The 25304-nt window shown below is 40.5% G+C and overlaps 1 protein-coding gene across 1 annotated transcript in view; it reads left to right on the forward strand.

Annotated features, from left to right (window-relative positions):
* The first annotated feature begins 761 nt into the window (after positions 1-761).
* TNIP3 (TNFAIP3 interacting protein 3) overlaps positions 762-25304 on the forward strand; it is a 47563-nt gene continuing 23020 nt past the window's right edge. The window contains exons 1-6 of the mRNA XM_068404001.1: positions 762-841; positions 9980-10112; positions 19071-19157; positions 20654-20743; positions 21871-21936; positions 23262-23393. Coding sequence (XP_068260102.1) covers positions 834-841; positions 9980-10112; positions 19071-19157; positions 20654-20743; positions 21871-21936; positions 23262-23393 — 516 coding nt within the window. The 5' untranslated portion in view covers positions 762-833. The remainder of the gene's footprint in view (positions 842-9979; positions 10113-19070; positions 19158-20653; positions 20744-21870; positions 21937-23261; positions 23394-25304) is intronic.

A 25304-nucleotide genomic window follows, 5' to 3' on the forward strand; every position in this document is an offset into this window, starting at 1 on the left:
AAAGCTTGGTTTTTTTTTTCATGTTTGGACTTTTCATCCAAAAGGGTATACCTAAAAGTGAACTGCTTATTGTTACCCTGATGCGTGTACTTTTCTCGGTGAGGGGTGTTTTTTTTTTTCTTCTCTCATTTGTCTTTGGAAATTCAGTGCTGGACAGTATCTGACCCTGACCAGAGGGAGGCTTGTTAGGAGCTTGTATAGTTCTTGAACAATGCACTCGTGCACAGTAACTCACACACGGCTCCTTTTCTTTTCTCTCCAAGTGATCTAGATCAGACTTATTACTCAAATTCTCTTAAATTTGGAGCAGTAATTTTATTGGACACTGCCATGAAGCATGTGAATTTTCTGGTCAATGTGAGGACATGCTTGAACTCAAGTATTTAAGATAGTTGATTCTTTTAGGATGAATAATAAAAGTCCTTTTTGCAACACTTCCAATGTTCCTGTGACTGCTGACAGCTTTGCTCCTTGGGTAGATTCTTGCCACCACAGCCAGAGACTGTTATTGCTCCTGCCCTGGCAAAACTGTCCCTGACAGAGTGGTGGACTTGAGGCGATGATGCTGGGAAGAAGGAAGTAGATTCCTGGCTTGCTTGCCAGCTATTTATGGTGTGTAAAGAGGAAAACAGAATTGCAGGCAAGACATAGTTATCTCTTCTCATTGTAATCATATACTTAAATTTTTCTTCCTAGATTGTTAATTTTTTTATTTTCCCTTAAAGTCTGCTTTTTTTCCTCCCTGTTTCTAATAGATTCACTGTGAGCAGCTCAAAAGGAAGAATAAAGGTGCAGAGGATCGTCTAGAATTGTGCCCCCATCAGTGTGTTGAGATGGAAAGGTATTAACTATCTTAATTTTATGTGGAAAAACTTTTTTTTTTTTTAAAAAAAAAGTAATTTACATTACATTATTGCAAATATAGAGTTGAGTGTTTCCTGTGTATGTCAATCAATTTATCTTCCAGAGACCCAGGTTAATACTTTTTATTCTGCTTTTATCTGTCCTGTGGAGATCTGTATCAGTTCTGTTTAAAAAAGTGAAAGAGGGAAATTTTCTGTACTGAGAACAGTAAAATCATAGAGAATAATGTAGGTTGGAAGGGACCTCTGGAGGTTGTCTGGACTGACCTGCTCAAAGCAGGGTTAGCTAGGTCAGGTTACTCAGGGCCTGTCTAGGTGAGTTTCAAATATCTCCAAGTGTGGAGTTTTCATAACCTCTTTGGGCACTTGCTTATTCATGAACTGATATTGGTTCTACTGATAATGGCAGTAAAAGAGGTTGTACTGTAGGATATGGATATAAAGAGGTCACATTATGGCTACAGCCCCTAATGAGGCTGTGATGATGGCAACGCCTTTCTAAGACTGTCAGTGAGTAATAAGGAACTTTAAAAAAATTACTGGTGCTGAGTACTCCACTGAATACTGCTGCATTCAGCAAGATAACCTCTGGCAAAAAAATAAAAAGAGTTGAGGTGGCTGAGAATGATTAAAAGGTCGCTTTAAAAAGTATTAAGTATAGTGTGTGAATTTGAGAGAGAGAGAAAAAGAGAAATTGTTTTAAGGTAACTGTAGATTGTTTGGGAAAACTTAAGAAAGAATACCTACCTTTTCTTCCTGTAAGAAGCATTTTTTTTCCCAGGTTAGATTATTGTGAAATAACTGGATTTTAAATCCCTTGCAGACTGGGATTTCCCATTTATTCAAGACAGTATGAGCTGATGCCAGTGTAGTTTGACTCTAACCTGTCTCTGTGAAGGGAGGGAGGTGCCAGGTTCCCGTCTGATGATGGCATCCCTGGTGAAACCATATGCCAGTCGTCGGCAGTTCAAACCCTGGACCTGTGACACAGACAGCCATGCAGTGAGCTTCCTCTGCCTTTCAGCTTGGCTGCCTAACAGCTACCACAGGCAAGAAGTTGGCTTGACTTAACAGAGCTGGTTGTCCTCCATCAGCTACTGTATGTTAAATTTCCTGGCTGCATTTCCAAATCGTGTTCATCTGTTTATTCTGCTTGCGCTGTTAGTAGATCACTGAAAATATCTCAGGTCTGTGTGGGAGACACTGACCCAAATGAATAAAGGACTTGTTTTCCTCCAAGGGTGCAGCCCAGCTGTGAGCCCAGGTCAGTAAGGCGTTGGTGACGGTTCCGCATCCTGGCCAAGGCTGAACTAGGAGGCCATATGGGCTGTGCATAGGTCTTGTTCTGTTTGTGATGATGTCTGATTCTGGAAAAGAAAGAATAATAGTGTAAAGTACCAGTTAAGAATGACAACTATGTAATTGCATCAGAATCACAGCTTTCCACAGAAATGAGTATGTGTAAGATCTGAATAGACTTGTGGTGCTCAAGCTGTATCTGTGGAGTGAGCAGACCATCAAGCTCTATCTGTGAGAAAGCATGTGTACATTTCAGTGGGGGAATTCGTCTGCTCAGAAAGCACACACCACTTGGTGGCTTTGCTTGGCCAAGCTTTCCATTTGATTGATTTTCATGGCAAAACTTCAATTCCCTTTCCACTAGTGATCCACATGCAGCTACATGAGTCCTGGGTGATGAGTCTGGGTGACAGTGCTCCATTTACTGCTTCTCCAGAGAGACAGTCAACTGTAACTTGCTCGTGGCTCGTTTAAAGCCTGAGAAAGTTGGTGAAAATAATGCAATTGGCTTTCCTGAGGTTTGAACTCAGCCCAAATTCTGTCTATCAGGAAGAAATTCAGTTATGGTCTTGGGAGTATAATTAAGCAGAAGATCCAAGTGAAGGGAGAAGGATGTTGTTTTCCTGATGTACAGGCTGTACAGGGTACAGAGGTGAGGCGGCAGCATTGAAACCCCCTCCCAAAGGACAGTAACCTCCAGGCACGGAGGGGAGCAGCACCGTGTGATAAGTAACATGCCATTTAAGGCGAACCAGTTAGTCATCGTCTTCTTGCATGTTGCATATTTGTTGAGGGGAATAGTCAAAGTCTGGGAGATACTAAGTGTCTGTATATCAGTAGCTTTACTTCTCTCTTCACTGAGACGGGATTATAGGTGCAGCTTCAATTAATCACTGAGCCCTTTTTTTTTTTTTTTTTGTTTTGGCTTATTTTCAAAGAAACCAGATGTGTTTCCATTAAGAACATGCACCTCTTTTGTTGTTGTGATTTGTGTAATTCTTAAAATTAAGCAAAACTATTAAAGAATAATTGTTTCTGTTCACATTAACAGCACACAGCTTCTCCAGATGTGGCATTTGACAGCCAAACAGCTGCTGGCTATTAAATGTGCCTTAAAAGCTCCATTCCTTTGTCGTAAAGGGAACAGAAGTGTAGGGACGTTTATGGGGTGATAGGCAGATGTTTTGGCTACATCAGATTTGAGCAGAAGTTTAAGTGGTTTCTCCGCTATAGGCGCAGTACGTGCATGTTTTAACCCCTGTCATACACCTTGCCTTATGGAGCTATCTTCTCGAGACTGGAGTGAGATTATTTCTAATCTCACACTTATCTCCCAAGCAATGATGCCAGCACTTTTTTTGCAACATCTAGGACATCTCAGTCCAAAGACAACACAGTTGTTCTGCTGGGTGGATCTCAGCTGCTGCTGGTGACTGGCTTTCCAGCTATGCTTTTGAAATACTGGGTGAATTTTTTTTGGTGAAATTTGAGTTAAAAAATTAAGTTGGCAATAATTTGAAATAATGTGTTGCTTTTTTTTTAAACTTTCTTTTTAAGTATATCTTCATAATCATCAAAGGCAGGTGTTCTCTGTGTGTTTGTACCAGCACACTATGCTTTATGCCCAATAAACTGGTTTTTATAGTGGTACATGTGAGGTGGAACGTAGAACTAGTGGAGCTCAATTTCAAGAGATCTGGCTCAAATTCCCAAGCCTAAACTCTGAGCGGAGATCCGCTAGCTGGGTGTTGAGTACTGGAATAGCACCACTGATCCTTAGGGAGCTGCACCACATTGTAACTATTCTCTATCAGCTCAGAATGTACTAAACTTGTAAGAGCTCATGAGGCTGCAAAATTTTTTTTTCTGTAACAAAGGTCTTTTTGTTTTCTTGGCAAAATTTTGTTCTTCCCGTTGCTTGTTGTACAGGAAATTCTTTGTCATTTAGTCTTAACTGGATAAGATTTTAATATAAAAATACCAATGTATTTACATGAAAAAAATCTAAGAATTCTACAAAACTGAATTAAGAGAGCAAAAATCCTGTAAAATCATATGGAACATAAAAGAATAGGCTAGTTATACAGATAAACTGTCATTTTAAAGAATCATATGCCTAATTTTATTCCTATTTCAAGTCTATTTCTAGTACGAATTAGATTAAGTATCCTATAATCCAGGTCTCATTCTCTATCGTATTCTAAAGGCCTTTTTCTGAAATGAATTGCATTATCATAAATAGGGGAAATACTAGCTGAAATGGTTTGCCTTGAAATTTGCCACGTTTTTTAGTTTATCCAAACCAGTTCATCCTCCATAATTCAAATGCAGAAATTTATTTCTTTCTGTGGATCTGCTCCTTAGGCTTAGCCAAGCAAGAATCCTACCTCCCAAATGCCCACCCAAGGGGATGAAGCATGTGTTTAACCCCTAGACTCTGGAATTCATTTCCCGTCAAAATATGACTCCGTGGTGTTGGCGTCTGGCTGTAAATCCTTGCTTAAAACCTTTTTTCACAATTGTTCATGGTGTGTATTTGTGCTTTCACCAATCACAGGAGAATGACCCCAGCACACCAGCCTTGAAATTATTATTTCAAATAGAGTTATATGTCTTTGGTATTAATATTTTGCAATAAATGCCTTGGAACATGTTGTAGCTATGTCCGTTGTTGCCACATAACTGCTATTACTAAGTAATAATGCCAGTCTCCAGTGAAAACCAGGGAGAGCCAAGAGCTCACAAATGGTACCAGCTGCAGAGCTGGGGCTCTGCATGGGGCTTGTACCTGGCTGTTTGCTGGCCAAGAAATACATATTTATCAATCTGTGCTGCTACAAGCCCAAAGCATGTGGCTCATCAAAAAAGCATTGTGCAGGCCATCAGGAGCTGAACTGGTTGCTGCTCCATTATGAAAGCATAGTGTATTAATGGGAGTTGTTCTGTCTTCTGTTTGTTCTCCTGACCAGGAAAAGATGGACTGCAAGGAGTACCCTTGATGCTATTAGAAGCTGGTGTCCACACTTCACACTTTCTTTCTGGTGCCATCATATTCTGGCTTTAGTGATAGTTTTGGGCCAAATAGAGGTTTTTTCTCTGGCTCAGTTACATGCATAATTTAATAAAATTCCCTGTGCATGTACAACCAGCACTTCATTGCCTAACCCTGCGAGGACAGGCAGACCAGCATAGTTTGTTTAGCTGGGTAGCATTGATCTGCATAGGAATTTCAGTCCCATTCACATACAAAGCATGTGCTGGGGACAATTTTTGTTCTGGCTCTCAGCTGAAAAACCTGAATTGCTGTAAAACATATGCAACCATTCATAAATAATTAATTACAAAAAGCTAATAGAGTCTAAAAATTGACATAATGTAAAGATGTACCGTAGAGCAAAAAGTGAAAGCCATTTTAAAGACAGCTACTTGAATACGTGGGAGAAATGAAACTATCTTTAATGTGGTGCACAGTTAGTCTCCAGCAGTGAATTCCTGCATGGATATGGCAACTTGCAAACCAAAGAGCACAGACCTAATTTCTTATTCTTGGAGGACATGGCTGGAAGGATATGGACTACTACTTTTCAGATATGACATGGAAATTATGAGTAAGGTTGGGCTTTCTCCTTTTCCTGCAAGTTGCTAAAACTTATGCTGGGAGACCAGCTTCCTTCATTACATCTGTAGGTTCTGCTTCCATGTGACACGTCTTAATTTTCCCAAAAAAAGGAAATTTAGCAACTAACTCAAAGTTTACAAAGAGGAGTTAATCTAGTCTTTTACTGGCTTCTGCATTAATCTTAGCATGCTGTGTAAGTAGGATGAGTTGTGTATTTTTTGTATCTTCATATACTTTAGAAAGCTTTTGCACATAGAAGGGATATATTTTGTCCCATATCACCACATGAAAATATTCTCTGATGACTGATTTTACAAAACATAAAAAACTATATCTCCCCAATTTGAATGGATTTAATTTTTCTGATCTTCTTTTCTAGTAGATTGCCTATTTGCATAATTCTTAAAAACTGAAATACCTAATTTTAGGAAATGTTGGCAACAGCATAGAACAGTAAGGGGTATTCATGGTGAAGAAACGTATCTGTGAACTTCAAAAAACCGAAAGTAATTTTGAAAAAATTGCTTTCTGCAGAAGCTAAATGCTCTGTGCCCTCTAGAGCTCACCGGGGGAAGCTCAGGTAATCATCAAGAACTGTCTTGTGCTGGGGTAGCTCCTAATCACCAGTATCTTGAAGACTTATTCAAGCACTCAGATTATCTCTGTGCTCTGAAAGTCCAGACTGTAAAATGGATCAGTACACCAGATATGATTAACGTTTTACATCACAGTAAATACATCCTTCCAATTATCAAAGTGGCTAATACTAAAATACAGATGAACGGAGTAATAGTTTCTGGTCAGAGGACCTTAGTCTAAAAACTGAAGGAAAACCAAATGCACTGAGAAATCCAGTCAATAAAGTAATTTTCTGACTTCCGTGATGATGTCAAAACACATGGATATTACAGAGCAGCAATCAGTTTGTAGGGATTTGAGTCTTTCGTGGTTCCCTTTCTTGTACCCAGGCACAGCTGGTTCCTGCTCTTGCCCAGGTACTCGTAAGCCCAGAAAGGAGAATGCAGAGAGACAGGGGGGAGCAGCCAGAGGTGGATCTCATTTATAGCCAGAGTGTCACGACAAACTGCGGGGAGCAGAGCAGAGGAATGTACACTTCCTGGCTGAAAAGAACTAGTTAAAGCCAACCCACCATCTTTATTGGGTATTTCCCAGCCTGATTCATGCTCTGATCTCAGGAGGCTGTGGTCACACATCTCCTCTCGCTGTGGCTGAACCAGCAGCAGAGATAAGTGCAGCCTGCCTAAACGCTTGCTGTTACACTCCTGACAGAGATTGCTGCCCATCTTTTACTGTCCTCAGGGCTGCACCTAGATATTGTGCCTTTATTTTGAACAGTTGTTTTAGTATAAGCTGCTTTATTTGACTTAAAATAGTTTAAGAAACCCTGCCTGCTTTGACCAACCCAGGTGAGTGGGTTATGCTGGCATTTGGGGATGGTAATTTGCTGTAGCGAGGTAGTGAAGGTGGGAAGGGGCTGGGACTATAGAGGAGTTAAACTCTGTCTGGCTTTGCTGCAGCTGGAGCAGGATGTCTGACTGCAAACCCGGGGCAATGAGCAAAATACCCTTTACCAGAAGCCACTCGCAGGCCAGAGTTTTTCTCTCAGCTAAGCAGTAAGCTGGTTGCTCTACTGATCTCACACAGGAGGTGCATGGAGCAAGAAAAGAGGAGAGCAACTAGCCTCCCTTTGGTTGGTTGCCTAAGCACAAAGAGAAAACTGAAGTTTTGAAAGCTCAGTCTGAAAATATTGGCCTGTGGTTTTAGCAGCTCTGTCCAAAATCCCTCAATACTGCTCAATAATGTTTCACCTCGCCTTACTTAACCTCTCCCTTCCTTTTGCCACATTTCTAGGGGCTCTAAGGAGGCTGCAGCAATAATTTCTGCCCTACTATGCAAATATAATTTCATACACTTTTCCTAAAACTGCACCATGAGTCACTGCTTCTGTGTGGTGGCTTTTCAATTATTCCAAGCATCCTCAAAAGCACAGATTGCTCCGCACAGCGTATATCCAATTCTGTTATGTAAAGCAATCTCAGACTGGGTCAGGCACAGGAGTCCAAATGAGCTGAAGATGCTGTTTTCCAGGGAAGTGCACTTGAGAGAAAAGGGGTGTTGCTACTTGTGTTGCAAAGTTTACTTTATGTAGCTAATTAAAAATGAAGGCTATAAGCAGAGCACTTGGTCATGCTGCTGCCTGAGAATTTATTGTCCAGAAACCTTAGCACAGAATTGCTTAGAAAAGAAAATGTGCCACTCGCCCTGATCTGTCCAGGATTTTGCAATATGTAGCGAGACAGAAAAGGGCTGGATTTCTTTTGCAAGGTTCCTCGTTTTTCTTCTGTAGTTTTCTTCATGAGCTGCCACGTGGCACCCGTGCTGCCGGGCTCACCTGCTGCCCACGCGCAGCTGAGGCTTTGAAAGCTGCCATGAGCGTTCAGAGTAGCTGCAGGCTGCTGCGCTGCCGTGAGGTTCATAAAAAATATGCATCGAGATGGTCTTTCTCTTGATCATCATGGCTTTGAAAGGGAGTTAGGGGCAGTTAAAGTGGCCTAACAATGCTTTCTTCAGCTGGGTACTCTGTTTCTTTGGACTCGCACTAGTTGCTGTATTGGTTTAAAAAAAAAAAGAAGAAGGTTAGTACAAAGAATATCTTTCTGCAGAGACAAAAAGTCATGTGATGTGTTCTACTGCTTCAGGACCCTTCCAGTGCTAAAAAATCCTGGTCTTGGTTCGTTGTGTAAAAGTCCTGTTTCCTTATGTCATAGGTCTAGCTCTTGAAACACATCCAAATATCTTGTTTCTGTCATGAAACTTTTTTTTTTCGGTGCAGGCAGGCTTCATGGCAGCTCTGAAACTGCCATGAAATTCCAGCTTGTCCAACTACTAGGCAGCAAGTCAAAAAAAAACTCTTGAGTTTTACTTGTCCTTATAGTCTCTGCGTTATAAATACTGTTATAGTCTCTGTGTTGTAAATATCAAGAATAAAATGAATCATTTCATGCTATCAGCATGAAATTCCCAGCACTTATTTACTCCTGTGATTAGGATGGATGGGTTTGTATATTGGATAGTATTATCAGTTGCCCTTCAAAAGTTTCCTCAGAACCTGCAGTGTGATCCTTGTGGATTGCCTGTCTAAACTGCTATAACTGATAAATTCTTACTGCTCTCAGTTTTTGTGGTAGTTCAAATGAAGAATGAAGTATTTTCTGCCTAAATCAAGAAGTAATTTTGCTATAACAGGTTGGTAATCCTTTTGAGCCTTGCAGTTTGTTTTTTTCGTCATGCATTGCTTATATTTAGAGTTGGTTTAAGCTGATTAGGAAGTAAAGGTTTGAGCTTGCAAAAGACATGAGTATTTCTTGAAAACTTGGGTTGTGTGTAGGACTTTCTGGGGTTTGTTTTAATTAAGCCTAGGTCCATTCTCTGAAAGTCACATTCTGCCATTATGGTGTATCAAGTGAATCAGCCCTAATTGCTAGTTAGTTCTGAGAATTTGGAGCAAATCCTTAAGTGCACCTAAGTCCTATGTGTCCTTAGCAGAGAGACGCTAAGAAAAGAATTTTCCCACCAAACAAATATCATTTTAGTGTTCACAACAGAGCAATTTTTACAAGATATGAATGTTTTTTAAAAGGAACTTTCAGGAAAAAAAAATTTGAAAGTGCATGTCAAGTGTCTATTACGAAGTGTTACAGAAAACAAAATGTGCCATCAAAAGCTTTGTGAACCAAGCACCTAGTTTTGGAATTCAAAACCAATTTAACCATTTCAATTGCATTTTTGTTAAAGTTGAATATAAAATTCTTGAAACTGTGGATGAGTGGGTGGGATTGAGAGAACATGACAGTCTTCATATAATCCCCAAAAGGGTTGACTTGGATTTTGTAGACACAAGGTTGTAAAATTCATAAAGAATGCTTGTTTAAATATTTTAAATGAATTTCTGCCACAAAGCACTTAAGAGATTGCCTGTGTGACACTGCTCTGATTGCGTACAGGAAGGAAGGCAGCAGTGCGCTCTGATTGCGTACAGGAAGGAAGGCAGCAGGAGCTCGGTGCAGGACTAGCTCTGCTGTCTGTATTGTCACGTTCAGAAGACAGCCAACAAATTTACCTTCTCTGCACTTCAGGTTTGGTGTAAAGTTTAACGTTGCTATTTCTTTCTAAGTAGGTGTGAAAGTAAAGAGCTTGATGTTGAAATAAGGAACATGATAGAGAAGAATAACGCACACCAGTCGTGTGAGGACCCCGAACCTATTGCCCAAGAGAGTCCGAACCCTCAGAGAACTCCATGTTCCCTTAAGGTAAATGCAGTCTGCTTTTGCAATGTTTATCTGCCAGGAAAGAACATTCAGGGGATGTTCCCTGGGTGACTTGATTATGCATGAAACTTTTTGATTTCTGAAATGATGCAATGAACTTGCTACACATTTTTTTCCTGATACAGCTACTTTGTTATGAGGAAGACTGAGTGAGAATATATGTCTTATAGTGCTTTAAAAGGTCAGCTAAACCCACTGATTATCCCAAGTGCCAGCCTCTGTAGCCAGCTGTGCCTTTTGGATAACACAGATCCACAAAACTGTATACCCCAAGAGCACTGACGTTTCTTTAGGTTGTTGCATTTGGGAGCTCTGATTTAACTGAGGATGAGCAGAGGTGTGGGGGACAAAGATCTTTGGGAGTGTCAGAAAGGCTTTTAGATAAATAGGAAGAAAGAAGAAGAAAAATAATGATTCAAACCCACGCTTCTGTGGTATTACACACAGAAAATTGTGAGCCACCTGCTAAGATGGTCATCTTTGCGTGCAGCGAAGCAGCGGTTAACAAGCATGACAGAAACTTGTTCTAGGTTTCCCTCCTCTCCCTGAAATAGCAAGCTGCTTTTTGTCGTGCAGTAGGACAAAAGGAAATTCCTGTTTTCTGCAAACTGGGAAAGGGAGGAGTGAGAGGTGCAGAGGAGAGGAGTGATTAAGCCATGAATGCCATCCACCTGCAAGGGATGACACACTTACCTGCCTGTGTGACTCCACTATGGGGAGAGGGGGAAGGAAACCTCTGCAGGCTGCGCCCTGAGGCATGGTGCAGGAAATTGAAGAGGAGGTAAAGGAGAGATGACTCTCTGCTATGAAATCCGAAATTACACATAGCTCCTTTCATGTGTAAACCGCCATCTCCAAAATGACTCATGACCTCGGGGCATGAAGCTGAGCTGAGCCTAAGGAGATGCGCCAGGGTCAGACTAGTGGGATTAGAAACAGAGAGAGAAGCCACAGGGAGGAATGGGGCTTCCCGACCCCAGGGGAGAAATAAGCATGGTGAAACAGAAGACAGTGCAGAATCAAGTAGCATTGAGCTATGAAATTACAGGGCAGAACAGCAAGACACAAATGGTCTGTGGAAACACCTGGTCCCCCATGTTAGCCTTCCTCCAAGAGAAGGAGATGTAGGAAAGGATTTGGGGGATGTGGCGGGGGAAAAAGAAAGGATGTGCTCACCTCAACTGTTTCCATGGAGTGCTTCAGCACTTCACACAGAATACCATGGCAGTATTTCATCTATAGTGCTTTTATGCTTTTTGCGTTTATAGCACTTCTTTGCCTGTGAAAGATGTGTGTGGTTTTCATACGTTAAAGGAGGAAGGTTTATGATATTTCTGCACTAGAAATATACTGGCTATTTTTTATTTATACTTTTAAGTCAAACAGCTTTTCACTTGGCTGCTTATTGACTTGGACTTCAAGTGAGTGACAGCTTGACAGTTGTGATGATAAGCTCCAACAACCTCAGTATAAGATGCTAGGAGTACATGTATTGGATTGTGTGTTTTGGAAAAGGAGGTAATATTTTTAACAGACCTAGTATACTTTCAATTACAAAAGTGATAAAATAGTATAAAAAAACCCCAGAGATGCTGATTTAGACTTAAAATGAGGGGAAAATTCTATATTTAGGAGTTAAGAAAAAGTTAATAATGAAACAAAAGTGTACCCTTCCCTACAGTGTTGGTCATTCGTCAGGAAGTTATTTGGCAGAGCAGAAAGTCAGTTTTATTCTGTACCTTTTTTTTCCTGAAGTGAAGAGTATAAATTCCACACTGCAAAATGGCATTTCCTTCTGAGCTTAAAACACTTTTGAGACTGTTATCTGGAAATGTCTGTAAAGAAATTCCCTTTTTCACCAGGGTTTTTTTCCATTAAAATATATAATATTATTGTGGTTTTAAAGGCAAGTATTTGAGAGAGAGAAAACGTAGGTCTGCAGAATGAACTAATTCTGAGCACATCCTTCAGCCTATGACTCCTTTATCCATAGTACTTTAATTACAGCTTGTGGTTATGCTATATTTCCCCACCCCGGGAGAGAGAAAAGAGGGAGGAGATTACAGAGAAACATCCTTACAGGCAGGTCACAGCAATTAGAGCCTGTTGGTATACTCCGGTCCCTCACACCGACATGTGGTTCATTGGTCTAATGTAAGGTGAGACATTAGTGTGGCATCATTATTTCACACTGGTTTAAGCTCTTCTCAGTTCAATTAAATGTGTTTACTTTTCCTAGAGCCGTTGACCAAAAAAGGGAAACATATGATGAAATCTTCTATTGATTAGAACAATTGATAATTTCTAATTCACATCTTCGTATCTATTCCCCCGGCTCCTGTAACATCACTTATTGCTGCGGTGTGCAGCAGGAGTGTATGTGAATGAGAAGGATTGTAACCTCTGATCCTGCCGAGGCCATAGTCTGTGAAAATGCCTGTCCTCAAAATGTGCCTCAGGAAGGAAAGGGTTCCTTGTTCTGTCTTCTACAGAGGGGGAAACTGAAGGCCAAAAGGAGTAAGCAATTTGCTATTTTAATATAAGAAATCAAAGAAACTTATTTCTTACCACAAAAAAGCAGCTTCCTTTTTCATATTTAAGTATAAAGCTGATTATATTCAACTGGAATAAGCTAGATGAAATATTATGCATCAAAATACAAATATTACTAAAAAGTACTCATGCAGAGTGTTTTCAGTATGTTTAGGGCTTCATCAAGATTTTACACACAAGAAGGATGTTTCCTGGGGGAGATGAGGGCAGACAAAAGTATCTAATAGGAATGGAAGGATAGCAACTAAAATAATTAGCAGTGTGTTAACGTAAAGTTGATAGAGATAATATATTTTATGGGAACAACTGGAAAAAAAACACAACCCAATAACCTTTCAAGCACCTAAGATGTTTTGGGTGTGAAGTGAGAAAGAAAGAATTGTCATTTAAGGGCTATCTGTACTTGCCACAACTGTGTTGTAAAACTCAAAATAGCCTTTTTGCTACAGTTACAGATTATCATCCAATTGTTTTTCCATGAAAGTGGGATTTTCATCATCAGACCTGAGTTTGCAAATGCTTAGGTACTTGAGTAGCCATGCCCTTATGGTTAGTCTCATTGGCGATGGTGGAAAACAGTGGATGAAGGAAATCTAGAAACACAAGCCTGTGCTATGTTTTACTTACTCTGAAACCACATCTTGCTCTAATTTTATCTGGTTCCCACATATTAAGGCACACGTTTGCATCTGCACATATTTTTCTGTCAGAATGAGTACCTAACTAAACAGCATAAAAGGTTGAGGCTGACATACTTACTCAAGGGAAAATCCCTTTCTAGCACACTTCTCTGGGTGAAGCACGTGGACCAGGTTTAAACAGGAAGAGGTAGATTCTTCTTCTGGTTTAAGAGCTGATCTTATTCTTCAACTAAAGTCTCTTGGTTTTTACCATTTCATCATGTGTACCAGAATGGGAAAAGGGGTTACAATGGATATTGTAGCAAGCACTGCTGGCATAATAACAGCTTCAGGGATAAAGCCAAAAGCAAAGCTCGACCAAAATGTAAGAAAACGGAAGGGCCCCCAGAAGCCACCAATTCTAACCCAAGTAATCTCAGAGTAACTCTAGCTTCTATAGTTCTGCAACTGAACAGTACAGTGAATAAAAAACCCCAAACAAACAAAAAAACCCAACAATCCTGGTGGCAGCAGATACCTGACCGGCTAGGAAGAAAAATAAAAAAGATTATTTTACCATCTTGTCATCATCAAGGAAAGATTCACTTTTACTTGAATCAAGCATTTTAACGGTTCTTATTTTCAATGCAGTTATTGAACAGATGGAATTTTCAGAAGTGACAAGTGGGTTTCATTATCTTAATTTGTGAGTGCCTATTTTGTAATACTGTAACAGAAGCCTTTCCCAGAATAAAGATCCAGCACTCTGAAAATGAGAACTTCTATCTTCTTGTGGTGCTGATGCTTGTGAGAGGATTCAGTGTTGGCCACAGCTTCAAGGCTTTGATTTTTCTCCCATTGCAAGCTTCTCAAAGATGACTAAAAGGCTTTTACACTCAGAAAGATCAGGTCTTCCTAGAATACAAACGGAAATAATTCTCATTTTTAAATAGGGGAAAAAAAACCCCAACCTCAAAGCTGCTACTAATAGAAATTACAGAATATCATAGAAATAGAACAGAAATTATTAAAGGGCTTCTGAGCAGTTCAGCTCACTTTGCCCTTGCAGGTGGGGTTGTATGCTGTCACTTGTGAGTTACTTTGGTGAGTTTCTGAGGGGCAGCAAATCCTCCCTGGTCCCATTTGCTAAGCTTTTTCCATACCTGGTAGCTGCCTGGCTTATTTCAGCTCCTCACAGCAGTCTTTCTACAGGAGCTTCTGGCTCCCAGCTCCCTCCCAGGCATTCCTGGCAGCCACACTCCAAAGTATCCAAAACTTTCTTCCCTGAGTGTGCTCAAACTGATTGCCTTAGAAGAGGATGTTTCCCCCCTCACCCCAGTCTTTAAAGTAATACAAGACAGCTGTGAACAAAAATGAAATATAAAACAGGTACCATCTGTCATAAGGACCAGAGCTGCCTAATGAGTTTTGAAAAATACATGGCCAGTTCTCTTCTGTCACCATTGCCTGTAGCATGGACAAAAATAATAAATGCCAAGGATAATGCTTCACAGGCTAAGTGTGTGAGTATGAATGGGGAGGAAAAAAAAAGGAGTGTGAAGAGTAGGAGAAAGTTGGGTAAAGGTCTTACTAAGAATTCATGCTGATTAAGAGAATTTAAATGTTTGAAATTATGATTTACAGACATTACAGAAGGTTTCAGACTATTAGTCAAACTTGCAGGTGCAGGTTTGCTCACTATAATATTTTCTTAATACATTTAATCATGATTTGATCAGTCACTGTAATAGAGAGCGAGCAGTGGAAGCCAAAAGGCTCATGTGGACATAAAGGAAGCATTTTTATAATACACATAGAAGAGAAATTATCAATCACTCTTATAGCAGGAGCCAGCTCTCCAAAGACAGAAAGTGATCATTCTTGTATTAACTCCATTTTCTTAAGCTACTGTACTTCACTTGCTCATCTGGAGAGCAGACTCTGCTCTGTTTCTCTCCTCTGTTTTCCATGTTTACTTGAACTATGCTCAAACGTAAAGAGAAGTTTATATATATTCAGTGGTGGTTGGTGCTACAGTTACATGTCACAGCCCAGCAGCAGGAGTAATGTTTTGTTTCTTGTTTGGGATGGATAGAAGGAACATGTGAAGGAAGTGACTTTCTGGAGGGAGAGTGGAAGGAAAAGTAAGGGATGAGAAATGGATGAAAAGAGAATGTAAGTTACTTATACTTTTGCTCTAAAATGTGTGATGGACCCCAGCTAGATAAAGGCCTGTGTGTCTGTGTGTTTTAGGGAGGCTATAAAAAGTAACGCAACTCTGTCCACTGCAGACTATGATGTGGCTTTACATGTGTTTATGGAGAAGTCTGAGGCAGTTGTACTGTAAGAGGTTACCAAGTTTGTATTTCTCCACTCATAGGCTATTCCCTGCAGTCTGTTTTCTCGTGAATTTTTTTTTTTAGTGAAACCAGTAAATGCCATGACATAGACTGACTTGTTCATTTAAAGAGGAAGAGATGCAATAATCAGGGAAATTAAGGTTCCTGCAAGCATTAGATTGGGATTTATAAAACTTGCTGACCAGTTTGTCACTGCTGTTACATCACATTTAGTAAGTCTTGATTTTCCGTGGTAGCGGCTAAAGTAGGTATGATTTCACCACAGTAAAAATCTGATTTTTAGTTGTCTGTGATGAGAGTGACTAGATTTTCCGCACAAGCCCTTTAATGCAGTGTTAGAGATGACGCTAATTTGCATGGCAGTGTCCAGCATGTGTGTAGTCAAGGTACCTGCCTTGGACTGAGCTGCTTGCACAACTGAACAGCACCGTTGTTCTTGAACAGCACGTTGTTGCCCTTGAAATGTATTTCCTATCAAGTCTCTTTAAAAGGCATTTGACTTTAGGCACTGTGCAAAGGGGCATCAGCGTTATCTGTAGGAATGCTAGGCTTGCCTAACTTAATGTCATTTCTATTTTGTCATAGTTTGTGTAAAATATTTGTAGTGAAGAGCAATAGCTAAGATGGTGCAAGAAAACTTGGCACTGTTTTTAACGTGTAGGGTGGAAGTAACAAAGCTGAGAACTTCCACACAGGCATGCCTAGCTCAGAGCTTATTGACTGTTAGCAGGGAGCAATACGTCTTTCAAACAAGACAGTAATGTCAGGTGAAAGATTTACCCAAAAAATGAGGCCAGTGTAAACTGCATTCACTGACAGTGCCAAACTGCATACAAATGATGGCTATTTCAGCAAACTGCAGAACTTGACTCAAAACTCTTACAAATAGCGCTAGTATGGGACAACGGCTGAAGGGACAGCTCAGCACCTCGTGTAGCACATCGCAGTGTGCTGTTGTGAGGAAATTGGAAACTGGGGCTGGTTTACCTTAGCAGGCCAGAGCATAATATGCAGCTGTTCAACTTAAGCTTTCTCCCAAAGCTTAGCTGCTGCTGGAACGGGGATGGGACTGCTGAGCATGGGAGACAGGGTAAGGGAAGGTGTCTGTGCTTGAGAATCACTGCCCTCAAGAGCAGACGTGCAACATGGAAGTTTTCTGATTGTATTTTTATGAACCAGGTGCTCAGTGTTGGTACTTTATAGACAGAGACAGACTCCGTTCCTATGAGTTTATAGTCTATAGGGTTGTAGCAGGCCAGCGCAAAGTAGCGGACATTGTGAGAAGACAATAGATAATTGTGGTTCATGTCATTTGTGTCTGGTTATAGTACCCTCTCCTTCAGCTGCTGACTCTTGACTCTTCATGTGCCCTAGCTCTAGTACAGTCAGAACACAAAATTATGCAGTGACAGCCTGCTAATGGATGGTGCAGATGTGGCTGTGATAGACAGATGGACAGACCGTGGGGTGAAAGGAGACATCACCATTCTCTGATCTGACACTAACATCTGGATGACCTTTAGCATTCAGCTGGTCTGTTTCCCTATGTGTTCTAATAGGGCTATTGCCTACTTTTGCAAAGAGCTTTGAAGTCATTAGGTGTAAGCTTTGATTTGACATAAACTTTTAATAATATTATAGTACTCAGTCTCATTTTTAAAATGCGTGGTGCTTCCTCTTCCTTCTCCACAACGGGCATTTTATGGTTTAACTCTTACTACATTCTCTCAGATAGCACAGTATGTTTATTCAGTTTAGAACTTGACCTTCTCGCAGGTCTGTTTTCTGGAGGATGGCCTTACTGTTTCACTTAACCTTGCTCTGGTGGTGCAGAGGTTTACTTTGTTTCATTGCCTGACAGTTACTGGCTCTATTTCTTACAATATATTAATCATTACAGAAATGTCAAGAAATGCAATTGTGAAAATTGCTGTTGAGGTATCGGCCAGTATTTCTTCCTGCTTTAAACTAATGCTGTACCTGGGAGGTATATGCCCAAGGACTAGTTTTGGTATAGCTAGAGATGAAATGCTTTTATTTTTTGATAGGTAGGATGACTCCTATGTAGAATCTAAAATGTCTTTATTAAAATAACATTTGGTTTTTAATTTCTCTCTTTATACTCCACGAGTTTTCCACCCACTCCATAAACCAGGAAAAAATAAAAAGAACTTCAGGGTAGTGAGGATATATTTCATAGGAAATATTATAAAATAGTAGTTTTCTTCAAAATTGCGTTTTGTATCTTGCAAGAAGTTGCTTAGTCACACATTATGAACTAGAGATCTGGAATGTGGCTGTTAAATTCCAGCATTTCACAGGATTACTTTACTTTGTCTAAATCATTTTTGGAAATTGAAAGAACTCCCACAGATTTATATTATGTCAAATTTCACAGGCTAGCTTTCATTCTGTTCCTTGAGAAGGAAATAAGCAACCTCTGCCCCCACTAAAAAAGCCTCAGACCCAGGGATCTTTCCTCAATGAAGAAAATTATTTTTCTTCCACACTTCCTTCTCAAATCCATCATTATTCAGAATTCTGAGACTGAAGACGACAATACTTTGCGCTTTTCTATTTTGTCCTGACTTTGTATGTGAAGTCTGTGTAAGCCTTTTCTTTGTTAATCTTTCCTGTGAGTTTAACTTGGTAAGGTTAACCTCTTCTTCCAAATGGGAAGCTAAGACACAAGTTTGAAATGTTGGTTACCTTGAGTACTCAAGTGAAGACCTGAGTAGTTTGAAGCTAGATCCATGCTTAGATAAGGTAAGTACTAGAACTGCAAATATGATGTCCTTAGGAGAAGAATAACAACACCTGTCATTCTTCGTCTTTCGTGCAGCTTTTCTTCAGGGAAAGTAAATCAATTTTCCAGTTCTGGTTTTCCCCTAAACATCTTGGGGTTTGTATGGGTGTGCTCTTCCCTATAGCTGTTAACAGACTTTGCTTTACTCCTTTATAAACATGACTCACTGATTTTTCTATCCTGATAGTTCACACTGTCTTAGTGTCACTTAATACTTGTCATACTTACATAAGTCCTTTTTTACAACTGGAAGCAGGGATAGAAAACCCTGTCCTCTGTTTACTGAAAAAACATATCCTTCCTTCCCTTATACATGCAGCTTCCTCTCTTGGGGTGAACTGACCAGTCGATTGCGATTTACATGCACACTGAGTGGAGTGCTGCCTTGCCTGGAATATTAGTCATAGGCAGTGTGCTTCAACCCTTCTGGGAAGCCCCAGCCAGGAAGGAGGAAAAGGTTAAAATCAAAATTACACCGCTTATTTCTGAACCTCGGCTGCTTCCACAGGCGGCACTCGCAGATCTTCTGGGTCTTAATGCAATTCTCCTGCTTCTTTAGCCAACGTAAAATATCTGTTTCATTGCTCTTCTTCTTCCAAAGACCCGTGTGGAAACAAATGCTCAAGGTCATCTTGGATGCACATGGGCAGGTGTGAGTGACATGGAAGCTCCAGCAGACCCACTAGAAGTAAGTGACTGTTTTGGCTGTCCTCTGTAAGGGCTGTCTGATTAACAGGAACGGCTTGAGCTGCTGCAGGTATCATGCGTGTCACTTTGTAGATTGACAATTGTGGGCTCATTTTTGTGTTCCATTAGATTTGTCTGAATGATTTATGCTGTTTATGAGTAGAAGGAAATGTTACAAATATTTTTGGATATGGCATTCCTAGAAAGAAAACCTTTGCTGACTTCTGTGAGCAGTATTTGGGCCAGTTGGTGCCAAGTGTATATATAGCTGTTATATTTGTGAGTTGTCCTATTCACTTTAATAGGACTCTTAAATATGCGCTTAAATATGTGCCTAAGGCCCAGATTCTGAAAGCACTTCAACATGTGAATAACTCCATTGACTGCCAGGTAATTGCTTCAGATATATTAAGTAAAACATGTCGGTGAACTTCTACAGGAAGAGGGACTAAGTGTTTTCTGGCATGGAAGTCAAGTGCGCCACATTAGAGATCAGCAGGACTGGCCATGGGGCAAATACATGGTCAGGATTTTTGTCTGTGAAAAGGCACAACAAAACTATTCTTTGGTCTTCTTCATTGGTATTTGGCATTAAATTCTGTAGCTGAAGAAAATAAATTTATTTCAGGAGATTTAAGACCTCAGAAGTGCTCACACTTTTATTCTAGTTTCTCATATATTGGTTGAGAATTTAGGGAGTCAAAAAAAATGCCTGACCAGGTATCGGAACATAGTATGTTTTATTTTTATGAGCATGTATCTTTTTCCCAGTACAGTGTTCTCTCTCTCTCTCTCTCTCCCCACCCCCCCCCTCTCTCTCTCTCTCTCTCTCAGATCACATGTTTGTTTTCTTGACAATCCATAGAAACTTCTTGGAAATTATGGTCTATGACATTGCCATTATAAAAAATGAGGGGTTAGCTGCTGTTGTCCTGCATGGGCACAACTCCACACTTTAAAAAATGGAACAATTGCAGACTGATTTCCTAATTTCTCCAAATGGCCTGTTTGTTTTCTGTATTGCTTGTTTTGAACCCATTGTACTAAAGGTTATTGCCTTGGACCTGCAAGCACTTAGCAGGGGCAATACTACTAATAATTCTAGTCCTTGTAAATGAAGGGAATTAACGCCCACTTCAACTTATGCTCAACTTTCATGGCTTGTACTATTTGTTTGTATTACCATCTGTAAGATAATGGAAATCCTCTTTTGTGTTCTATGACTCAGATGGTACAAACAGACATAATTTTGTTTATTTCAGTGTCCATTTGCATAATGCTTCAACTGAAACACAGACTAAGCAGAGTTAAAGCAGATGTACACTTCAGAATCTGCTGTCAGCAGGTGTAAAGGTACTGAAATACAAATGCAATGTAAGAAAATGTTGCTGTTTCAGTTTCTTTACATGCACATGGCAGGGTGGATGAGAGTTTTATATGGTAATCTTGACTTGAAGATGCTGAAAACATTCATTTTTGAACGTTTCTTTTCTCTAGTCAAGGCACCTATTACTGACCAAAAAGAAGATTGTATCAGCCAATTCTATGGAACAACAGATCCTCTCACTGGAAAGACAGAGACGAGAGGTAATCTTAACCTTTACAGATACAAACTCTAAGACAGACATTACAGTGTCAGTAATATCCCCGGGGCAGGAAATCACCGAATGTGTTATCACTGTTACTTATACTGTGTTTATGCTGTAGTTGGTTTTACCTGCCAGTCCAGCAAGGCCTATGTTTTTCCGTAGGAATCTCATCCTGCGCTCTTTTGAGACAATTTCTACATGGAGACTTTCTGCTTTGCATTTCTTCACAGCCCAAAGTGTGCAAGCACTTAAAATTATGTTTAAACAAGTTTCTATAGTCCTACTTCTCTCTACCAAGCTAGGCAGAGTTATGTTTGGAGAACTGTTCCTAAAAACAAATGATGACTTACTGAAATGCAGCCATGAATCTAGAAGAGCAAAGATTTATATGGTACAAAGGACAAATTTTCTTAATGGTCACTATGGTAAAGGCCAAAGAACCACTGTGAGTAGTAGCCAGTGATGTCTTGGTCACAGGTAGCAGCAAACTGGAAACTGTTCTTTTGCCGAGCATCCTAAAGAGTGACCCTATATCCTACAAAGCAAAATGCTTCAGAGGGACCTGTTTGGCTTTCTCCAATAAAAAATGCATGCACGCTGACTTCACTCCTACCACTTATGTATGTGATGTTAGCCAGTCTTCCCATCTTGCATGTGTACGCTTGCTCGGTTTAGTGGTACTGAGAAAGGCGAGCAGGTTTGCACCTAGTAGTAACTGCAGTCAACAGGAGTCTTCAATTTACTTGTTTGAAGTCAGAGACCTTCTAATTGGAAATAGGTTTATGAAACCTCAAGCAAACTAACAAGAAAGTCCTTAGCCATTTACAAGTTGCAGCCTGGGATTTGTACAGCGTTGCAAATGATTCACCTGTAGCTTATTGTGTATTTGCATGTTTCCTGAATGTTACTTCCTGAACGTTCATGTACTTTAACTGAAATACCAAAGCACTGGCAGATGGGCTGTAAAGCTTGCCAAACCTTAAACTTTCTTTTTCTGAAATGAACTGGCCAGATAATGAGGAGGTTTGAACACTCATAGCTGGAGTATTAGAATGCCCATCTATTTTTTATTTATTGACAATGTTGAAATAAGGGTTATTTACCGTGACTTCCTGATACTTACAGCTTCTGGAGGTGAACAAGCAATGGGATCATCAATTTAAGAGTATGAAACAGCTTTATGAAAAACAGGTAACCATGCTGACTATTTCTGTTGGAATATGTATGCCACCTGCTGATAGTGAAGTCTATGCTTAAATACCAACCAGCCATAGCTATAGTAAATACCTTAGAGGGGAAAGGCATCATGTTTACTTTGTCTTTAGCTCACAAATTCAAAAAGCTTCATCACATAAAAGTGAAGCTAATGTGTGTACAATCTTCAGGAGGACAAAATAACCAGAGAAGCAGGGCATCTCAAAAATAGTAGGGACCAGGGTGGACATGACAGCAGAGATCTTCATGCCTTCCACTACGAAATAAAAATTGCTCATACTTGGGAGCACAATTAACTGAAAATTAGCCTGAAGTGCCTGGTGTGCCTAGCCACTGATCCGCATCATGACGTATCTGTTGGTTCTCGTCCCATCTCTTGTGGCTGGCTTGTGAAGCCTGGAAGCTCACTGGGGCTCCCTGTAATGGGGGAGCTCTCAGATAAATCCTCCATGAATGCTGCCTTCTATAAGCAAAGGGACTTTTTTGCTTTTGAGAAACTGCTCTATACAAAAGCTCCTCATTAAAAAAAAAATTGTAAATATATATTTTTATTTCCCCCTTTTTTTTTTTCCAAGATCCCATTGGCATAGCTTTCATTCCTTGCTTGCAGCTGTGTAGCATCTTTGCTGCAGATGTTATAATCAGCTTCCTAGTGAAGCTGGCTGCTTACAATTTTGCCTGGTATTCCAAAAACCAAGTTGGTTCATTGACTGACACTTCTCATCTCCTGTTTCCTTCTATGAAAAGGAAGTTTGCAGAATGACCTCATGTGCTTATCAGGAAAATTTTCTCTCTAATATTTTCCAGTAAGCTTTACTGAGATCTGGATCATTTCTTTGATTTCCACCCCCCTGCCCCAAAGAGAAGAGGAATTTCAATGGCTCTTCCTCATTTAATATGGGACCATTTTATGCCTTTGGCTAGGTCATTTGGAGGTGCTCCACCTCAGAGGGAGTCCAGATTGCAAAAGGAAAACAAAAAAAGAAAATTTAAATGGAAAATTCATTTGGGGGGACAGACCCATAGTAGCTGTCCTTTGGCAGCAAAAATGTGCAAGACCCAACTGGGCTATAACACCAACAGAGCATTTGCCCAGGATCATTGAGAGTCTCCATTGCAAACAGAGCAGCAGAGCTTGGAGGTGGGGAGGGGAAAGTCAGTGGCTGAGGAGTTTGCATGCAACCAGATCCACTCCTTTATGCCAATCTACTGGCAGCTGAAAGGATTTGAAGGCACCTTCGAGGTGCTGAGCCTTTCAGGATCCCCAGTCAGCCCACCATGGTCTGTCACTCCCTTTTCAGCTGGCAGAAATGAAAGCAAAACTGGACGTGTCAGAAAGGAGAGTCGGTGAGCTGGAGGAAGAGAGACATCGACAGCATCCAGAAGATGAGAGGCTGCGAGCCCCAGGCAGAGAGAGGCCGTTGCAGGAAATGGTAGGAGGGTGCACTCTGTTACCCCATTTGTGCTCACTGTTGAGCGCCGTCTTGCCTTTTCTCTCTCTTCTCATGAGTGGCAGGGTGTGGGTTGTTGCACAGCCGTGAGATGAGATTGTGGTGTTAAATGCTCCTCACTATTGTACTCAAGGCAGCGGCTGATCTGTCTGATCACAGGACTAGGTATAGAGTCATTTCAATAGAAGCTGGCAGAGAGCGTGGCATTAGTGCGCATGGGGGAGTAAAGAGCATATTGATATGAATACTGCAGAGATTTCCTTCCTCGCTGTTCAGTTCGGGGTGAATTTCTTTGTGAACGAAAATGCTACAGTGATTTCAAATGGAATAGGAACATCATTGCAGATGTTACTCGAAGTGCTTGGCAATACATACTTGAAGGAATGAATTCAGCTCCAGATACCCACGTTCTGGTGTTGACAATATAGGCTTTTATACGTGTACTAGCTATCTCAGCTCCCCGTAAATATTAGTGATGTAGTCAGTGCAGTTATTAGGGCTGAAAGTTCCTGGGCTGATCAGCTGCTCTAGAGTGGCATTCACCTCAGCCTGAGGGTGGCCGGGCACCTCTCTCAGGACTCCTTAAGCACTGGCTCTTGTGTAGGCATTTGCATCTAAAGTTAGATCCCTAAGCCGAATTCCCACCACAGTAAAACCACCACCCTGAGGGACTGGCATATATATGCCCAACGTACACACAAGACTTTGTGCCCTGTTTTATAAGCACCACAGAGTGGTGCTTCCTGTTCTCATTCTGCTTTGTGGTATCACACACTTCATCATAACGTCTTGTAAGAGTTTCTGGATGGTGCTCTGTCAGCTGAAGTGGGGCGTCTCTATTTGCTTGATAACATGAAACAAACCTGAAAACAAGTGGCAATCACATCAATTCCAGGCTCAGATAAGACACAAGTTAGCTGCTGCAGGAAAAGAAATGCAAAACCCTTAGCTTTTATCTTCGTGAGCAGAACATTCATCTTACTTGCTTGTCATCAGTTACGGTACGGTCTTAGCTAAGCACGTGCTCGATTTCCAACCAATAAGGCCACTTACATGTTTTAAAGCAAACTGTGTCATTATGTACTTGTTGAATCACTGCCTATATTTACTCCGAGTGTGGATTCAATGCGAGACAATCCATCTTCCTGTTCATATCACTAAGGTTTTTACTGCCTGTCCTTTAATATATGATAGCTGTGAAAAATAGCACTAGCTACCTTTTTGAAAATGTAAGGATGAGCAGTACACTCTCCCAATTTTTTTACTGCATACATGAATAATGAACTAAATGACAATATAATCCAAAAATATCTTACGGGGACAGGTTAACCTGCATGGAACTTCAACCTTAGATCAGCAATTTCTTTACAAATTATATACTCAGCCAGTAAGTGCTTCTATTTACCCTGAACTTCTTTACTTGTTGGATAACATGCAGGGATGCAGGAGATCTACACCTTTGCAGAGGTAGCTGCTAAAAGTAGAGATTTTTGAATGAGCAACAAGGACTGTAACACCCATATCAGCAGCTGTGCCAACTCAAGTTATCCTATGCTGCCCACGGGGCAGGGTGAAAAAAAAAAGCAGCGCTAGGGGATGATTCAGAAAAATGCATGAAGATATGTTCAGCCTGAAAGCACGTGAGCAGGCTTGTTGCTTTAAAGTTCAGCAGATGCGGAAGAGGCCCAAGCTGACAGATCTACCAAGATTAGATTTTTAGGGCTTTATGGTTTGTTCCTTTTTTCTGCAGCAACTAACATTCTTCATATCTGCATTTGGTTTTATGTATGTGGTGTGTATATATATTTTTTTTTTTCTTTTCTTGAAAGGTAACAATGCTTTCTTTTTACAATGTTTTACTTACCCCCTTGTAGCCACGGAGCTGGGATGGGC

Source organism: Nyctibius grandis, chromosome 6 (genome assembly GCF_013368605.1).
Source record: "Nyctibius grandis isolate bNycGra1 chromosome 6, bNycGra1.pri, whole genome shotgun sequence".
Taxonomy (NCBI): domain Eukaryota; kingdom Metazoa; phylum Chordata; class Aves; order Nyctibiiformes; family Nyctibiidae; genus Nyctibius; species Nyctibius grandis.